At 43.8% G+C, this 7,484-nt stretch overlaps 1 protein-coding gene and 1 long non-coding RNA gene across 2 annotated transcripts; one reads left to right on the top strand and one right to left on the bottom strand.

The window, feature by feature from the left end:
* On the top strand, positions 1–1,138 carry LOC133303414 (probable protein phosphatase 2C 55). Its single transcript, XM_061503326.1, has 2 exons — positions 1–292; positions 759–1,138. The coding sequence occupies exons 1-2, from the start codon at positions 1–3 to the stop codon at positions 1,136–1,138; spliced, it is 672 nt and encodes a 223-aa protein (XP_061359310.1).
* Positions 1,139–2,833: 1,695 nt separating this feature from the next.
* On the bottom strand, positions 2,834–4,214 carry LOC133303413 (uncharacterized). The gene is made up of 4 exons (XR_009750460.1): positions 3,932–4,214; positions 3,558–3,634; positions 3,392–3,458; positions 2,834–2,960 (listed from the first exon to the last, which is right to left on the bottom strand). It is a non-coding gene; the product is annotated as an uncharacterized LOC133303413 (long non-coding RNA).
* Between the last annotated feature and the right edge of the window lie 3,270 nt (positions 4,215–7,484).

The raw sequence follows: 7,484 nt of genomic DNA, 5'->3' as shown, positions 1-7,484 counted from the left end.
ATGATCATCAAGAAGCGTTTTCGTGCTAAATACTGTGGTGATGAAGAAAAGCCAAAGAAATGGTTGAAGGTGTTGAAGATGGTTGCGGGTAGCTTCTACTACCCAAAGGATAACCCAAAGAAACCAATGGGAGAAGATGCATTCTTCGTTTGTGAGGAACAACAAACTATGGGTGTGGCTGATGGGGTCGGTGGTTGGGCCAAGAAAGGAATCGATGCTGGTGAATATGCCAGAGAGCTCATGAAAGAGGCTATGAATGTTGTTCAACATGAATCAAAAGGCTTTGTTGATTGTAACAGCCCCAAACCCTGTAGCATGATGTTGTCCGTTTTGCCCCGCGCACAAGCACCGTCGAGCTCACGGTTTTGTTTCTTGGGACACCCCACAAAAGGCCTCACACTAGAAGAGGTATCCACACCCTTATAAGGCATGCTTCGTTCCCCTCTCCAACCGATATGGGACATTACATCCTCCCCCACTGGGAATACAGCGTCCCCGCTGTACACACCGGTCCAGGGCCAGGCTCTGATACCATATGTAACAGCCCTAAACCCTGTAGCATGATATTGTCCGCTTTGCCCCGCGCACAAGCACCGTCGAGCTCACGGTTTTGTTTCTTGGGACACCCCACAAAAGGCCTCACACTAGAAGAGGTATCCACACCCTTATAAGGCATGCTTCGTTCCCCTCTCCAACCGATGTGGGACATTACATTGATCCAAGAAAAGTGTCGAATGATGCTTTCTTGAATACCAAAGCAAGGGGGTCGTCTACTGCCTCTATTGTTACTCTGAAGAAAGGGGTGTTGCATGGAGTTAATGTGGGTGATAGTGGTTTAATGCTGTTTAGAAATAATAGGCTTTTGTTTCAATCACCCATTCAACAACACTCTTTCAACACACCGTTTCAGTTGGGCAACAGTGAGATTAGTGATCGCCCTGACTCTGCAACTGAGTATCAGATTTTGGTAGAGGCGGGGGATATTCTAGTGTTAGGTAGTGATGGCCTTTTTGATAATTTGTATGTTGATGATATTGAAGAAGTTCTGAGGTGGAAAAAAGAAGTATTTGGAGTCAATGATTTGGCTGAGCATATAGCAGACGTTGCTCTGTCTTTTTCCAAGTCCAAAGATTTTTGAACCCCTTCTCAAGATGCTTCTCAGAGGGAAGGACGTAATCACGTAGGTGGAAAGAAAGATGATATCATTGTTTCAGTGGCTCAAATTACAGTATGAGGTTGTGTAGTTCTTTGAGTTTTGTAATATTTCCTTCTCATTCGATTACTTGTATATATGAAGTTGTTTAGTCCTTTGATTGATGTATGTACTTCCTTCTCATTGGTAACTAAACTGTGTTTTTCATGCCTGGGATTAATATATACTTTTACATCTGGTGTTACAATTGATAACTAGATTGTGTTTTACATCTATACATATTTTCATCTGATGCGGTTTTTATTGAATGATTCAAACTGAAAGACAATGGAGGCAATTACTCTCTCTTTTTGTTATAAAGAAGTTATAAATCTAGTGTGGGGAGTAGGCAAAAATAAAAACAAAGTAGCCTGGATGTAACACCCCGTTCTAGAACCGGTTTGTTAACATCGCATTATGATATTAAGCGCAGTTACAATCACCTGGGTTCAATTAAAATCCGGTCAAATTTTTCATTTTAAAACGTACCGAACTTATAATACCCAATTTCGTGATCATAACCATATTACCTTGCGGAAACAGATAAATTAAGCTTAACATCATGTTCATTTCCCATTTTTAAACCATTAATTTACTTCTTGTTTAGTTCAATACTTCTACTATATTGTAGGTTTCTTCATTAGCTACCCGTGGCTTCAAACCGTGCTCAAATCGGAGCACTGTAGTCCAAGTTAGGACAATTTGAAGCAACACAAGAGAGTGTTGGTCACAGGCCCAGCGCGCTTCAGCGCGCTACCGGGCGCTCAAGCGCGCGCTATCGGGCGCTAAAGCCTCCATCTGGGCGCTTAAGCACACGGAGGCAGTAAGCATTGGCATTTCCAGTGTGGATGGGCGCTTAAGCGCGCAACAGGGCGCTCAGGCGCGCTGGCCTGGGCGCTCAAGCTCCCACTGGGACGTTTTAGCGCGCAGAGACAGAAGCATTTCCTCCTACAGTGGCTAAGGGCGCTTAAGCGCGGACCAGGGCGCTCAAGCGCGCAACCCTGGGCGCTTAAGCCCCACCCTGGGCGCTAAAACACGAGGGGGCAGTAAGCCACCCAACTTTCTGCAGCAAGGGGCGCTTAAGCGCACGCCAGGGCGCTCCAGCGCGCAATCCTGGGCGCTTAAGCCCCCACTTGGGCGCTCCAGCGCGAGGAGGCAGAATGCATTGGCACTCGCAGGGGCAGCAGGGCGCTTGGGCGCGCTCCTGGGCGCTTAAGCGCGCTGCCAGGGAATTCCAATCCCCACATTTCTCAAGTCCAAGCCTAGGGGAAAATGCATCCCCATTACAAACCCCAATTGTCCATACCCCAAAACTAAATCCTAGCCTCATCCAACCTCTCCTCATGAGATTTAGCTAGAATTTGGGCAGCATGACCTTTGTTTTCTCATCGTTTACCAGTTTGAACAAAAGGGTACCTAATTGATTTTCAGCCCAACCAATTCAACAACTCAATACATAACAAGCATGCATATGTTGAATTTCAAGTAGGCATCATTCACATTACATATCCTTTACAAATCATAGAACTTAGCTTACAAAACACCATGATCATTCCCTTGGCTCCCATCAACAAAAGGTGTAACCAAAGGCATGAGCATAGGCTAAGTTCATCCAATGAATCAAGACATACAAATGACCATGGGCTTTCAAAATAAAATCCTATACATGTCAACTACAAAAGGCATGCATAAACTCAAAGAAATGCCATATTTCATGCATAATCCAGATATGGCCACTTGCCACCTGAGGCTCCTGCAGCATCCTTACCTGAAAGGGGGTCCCCACAACACGGGGTGAGATATACGAATATATCCAGTAAACCAGGGGTCCTTGGAGCATCTCTCCACCCCACAGTTCCATATCAGTGTAATAGCAATAACAATAATAATGCAGTAAATACATATCCATGCAAAGTGCAATACATCTCCAGGAGAAATCCCTCGAGCTCTCAAGCTGTCCTAAGGAAACTCAGATGCAAATAGTCCTACTGGCCAGCTAACTACCAAGTATGATTTACGCATCGTCATGCCACATACCAACATAGGGAAACACCATCCTATGCCACACCAAATGCATACACATACGTATAACAAAGCATTACACTATTTTATTGCATTTATATACACAATCACAACCTCCACCCTTTCAGGGCTTGGTAGAACAGTCAAGGGAATTACACCCAAGGTCCGAAGGCTTACCTCAATGCTTCAGTCAACCTTTGTTCTTCACCAACAGTTTCAGCAATCAACTTTTACAAACATACACCTACACATGGTGTAATGCAATCAACACATTGCATCCAAGAGTATTTCACAATCAACCATCAATTACTCAATTCAAAGCACAACCCAAGTATGAGCTTACCAATTCCAATGAGCTATTCAAGCTCCATAGCTTGCTCCAATGGTTGATCACTCACGGTTGGTCCAAATGTCTCAATCCTAGACATCACAAGGACCCAATCGATCATTCAACTCACTAATTGTTCAACATGCTAGAATATTAACCAATCCAAGCATGAATTTTCCAATATTATGAACAATTATCAAATGACTATCTAGGCTCATTTCCACCGATTAAATGACATTCCTAGCATTTTCCATAACATGCTCTAAGCTCCATTCTTCCTAGAACATAGCTAATTCAACTACATTTCATGAAAATCCCAATTTACTATTCACAAACCCTAACTCATGCAAATTTCAAGGAATCATGAGGTTCAAGGGTTAGAATCTTACCACCAATGGTTGCACAACAATGATGGGAGTGTTCCTCAAGCTCCCATGGAGGTAGAAGCCACCAAAACTCCAAAACCTCACCAATGGCCGAATTTTTGAGAGCCAATATCCCTCTCCACAAGGTTCCCCACTCAAAACAAAGCTTGGATTATGAAAGAGGGCGAGATTCTAAGCGATTTAGGCTTTTGAATCATCCAAAACCATCAAGGTTTGATCTCTCTCTCTCTCTTTCCCTTTTCTTCTTCCCTCTCTTCTCCCTCTCTTCTCTTCTCCTTCTTTTCTGTTTCTCGACGGGCTTCTGGGAAAAATGGGGGCATTTGGTGACTTAAGTCACTTAACATAGGTTAAGTGGCTCTAAGCGGGTATTGGTTCGTCTATCTATTTAACTCCAATAATTACCAAACTTTACCCAAAAGTCTGGAATATTATTCTAGGAATATTACTATTTTTATTTTTATATTTTGGGTACTTTTGACAGTACCCATTTATACCCCTTAATTTTCACTGAGTACACTTTTTAACTCCAAAGTGACTCAGATTCATTTTATTAAGCCTCATACTTAATTTCACCCAGTAAAACATGTTTAATTAATTAATTACACTTGATTTCCTAATTAATTAATATGGGCTATTATAGTCACCCCACCTTTTAGCGATTTTGTCCGCAAAATCAAGAACGTACCTGTCCTTAAACTCAGGATATTGCCGGAGAAGCTCATCTTCCCGCTCCCAAGTGGACTCTTCAGGCGTCCTACCTTCCCATTGGACTTTCACCATAGGGATAGATTTATTTCTCAGCTTCTTCTCATCTCTTTCGAGTATCTTCAGTGGTCCAATAGGAGTCTTCAAATTCTCCCGGATCTCAACATTATCAGGTTGAACCACATGAGAAGGATCAGCTACATATTTCCTCAGCTGAGAAACATGAAACACATCATGCAAATTTGCCAATTGCGGAGGTAAGGCAAGCTGGTAGGCAACCGGTCCCACCCTACGGAGAATCTGGTAGGGTCCAATAAATCTCGGACTCAGCTTCCTCACTCCAAGGGCTCGTCCCACACCCGTAACCGGTGACAGCTTCAGGAACACATGATCTCCCTCCTCAAACTCTAGAGGCCGGTGCTTGAGATCATAATAACTTTTCTGACGATCCTGAGCCTTTTTCAGACGATCCCTAATCATTTTGATCTGCTCAGTAGTCTCCTGAACAAAATCCAATCCAAACCGCTCTGTGTCTCCAACCTCTGACCAACAAGTAGGTGTCCTACACCTGCGACCATACAAGGCCTCGTAGGGAGCCATACCCAGACTAGCATGGAAACTATTATTATATGAAAACTCAACCAGTGGGAGATATCGATCCCATACAGTACCCTGCTCCAGGGTGCAAGCCCTCAGCATATCCTCCAACGTCTGAATGGTCCTCTCAGTCTGACCATCCGTCTGTGGGTGATAAGCAGTGCTCAGTCTCAACTGAGTGCCAAGAGCCTCCTGCAATGCTCCCCAGAAGCGAGAAGTGAACTTCGGGTCCCGATCACTAACAATGCTCTCAGGCACCCCATGAAGCCTCACAATCTCCTTCACATAGAGCCTAGCCAATCTCTCCGCAGAGAAATCTACCCGAACTGGCAAAAAGTGTGCGGATTTTGTCAACCTATCCACAATCACCCATATAGAATCATAACTAGCCTGTGTTCGCGGCAATCCCACTACGAAATCCATGGAGATACTCTCCCATTTCCATTCAGGAACATCCAGAGGTTGCAACATACCAGAAGGCTTTTGATGCTCAATCTTTACCTTCTGACAAATGAGACACTTAGAGACAAATTCGGCAATATCTTTCTTCATACCAGGCCACCAGAAATTCATCTTTAGGTCCTGATACATCTTTGTAGCTCCCGGATGAACTGTAAAATGACCCTTATGAGCCTCTGTCATCACTTCTTCCGCCAACTGCCTAGGTACAACTACACGACCCTGATATAATAGTATACCCTCATCATTGCAGGATACACCACTCTGACCTTTTAGTCGTCTAGCACTTTCATTTTGCAGCTGGGCTTCTTTGATTCTGGTCATCAGTTCATTCTCAATGCTCGTGATTTCAAAGCCACAAATTTTACATGGAAAGATTTCTACCACTCGCCTATCTTGCATCAGTACACATCCCAATCCCTTCTTGGAAGCATCGCTGTATAGCTCAAATTCACCCTCCGGGTCGGGAAGTACTAACACCGGAGCGGTCGTTAGTTTCTCCTTAAGGCTCTGAAAGCATTCTTCACATTCTTGTGTCCAAACGAATGGAGTATCCTTCCGGGTCAAACGGGTCAATGGCAACACCATGGCTGAAAATTCTTTAATGAATCTCCGGTAATAACCAGCCAAACCCAGAAAACTTCTTATTTCTGTTACTGTCTTGGGTCTTTCCCAATCAACAACTGCCTCTATCTTGCTAGGATCAACCGCTACTCCATCAGCAGAGATAACGTGACCCAGAAATTGCACTTGAGAAAGCCAAAATTCACATTTAGAAGGCTTTGCATATAATTGTTTCTCTCTGAGAATTTGCAACACAGTTCTCAAGTGACCTTCATGCTCTTCCTTACTCTTGGAATATATCAGGATATCATCAATAAACACAATCACGAATTGATCCAGAAACGGCTTAAATATGCGATTCATGTAATCCATAAACACCGCAGGAGCATTAGTGAGTCCAAATGGAATTACTTGATACTCATAATGTCCATATCTAGATCGGAAGGCAGTCTTCGGAATATCTTCCTGCCTAATTCGGATTTGATGATAACCCGACCTCAAATCAATCTTTGAGAACACACAAGCACCCCTCAACTGATCAAGCAAATCATCTATGCGAGGGAGAGGATACTTGTTCTTAATGGTAACCTTATTCAACTGACGGTAATCAGTGCACAATCTCATGCTACCGTCCTTCTTCTTAACAAATATGACTGGTGCTCCCCACGGGGACACACTTGGCCGGATAAACTGCTTAGCCGAAAGCTCTTCAATATGCTTCTTTAACTCGGCTAATTCCGGTGGTGACATCCTATACGGAGCCAGAGAGATAGGCCCCACACCAGGCAATAGATCAATCGTGAACTCAATCTCTCTATGAGGCGGAAGTTGTGGAATTTCATCTGGAAACACATCCACAAACTCCCTCACCACGGAAATAGTGCCAATCTCCTCATGACTTCCGCCTACTAAACCCCCCACAAAGACATATCCCAATGCCCCGGCCCTCAAAGCCTTTCTAACCTGCAACACAGATAGATATGGGGAAGAACTAGTAGCAGAATCATCAGCATCAAGCACAATCCTTTTACCGCAGCAGTCTATCATAGCACAGTTCTTTGACAACCAGTCCATACCCAAGATAACTTGAAGGCTGATCATAGGTAAACAAATAAAATCCAGCACGTAATCTCGGCCTTCATATTTGAACTCAACATCTTTACACAACACGGATGTATAACACTCCTCTCCAGTAGCAGTAACCACTTTCATTGGAGGGCGAATGTCATAC

The sequence above is a fragment of the Gastrolobium bilobum genome, unplaced genomic scaffold (assembly GCF_033153095.1).
Source record: "Gastrolobium bilobum isolate Gb01-03AN ecotype WA unplaced genomic scaffold, APGP_CSIRO_Gbil_v1 utg170427, whole genome shotgun sequence".
NCBI classification, from domain to species: domain Eukaryota; kingdom Viridiplantae; phylum Streptophyta; class Magnoliopsida; order Fabales; family Fabaceae; genus Gastrolobium; species Gastrolobium bilobum.
Note: the sequence above shows the minus strand (reverse complement) of the source record. Positions and strands in the feature narration are given on the sequence as shown.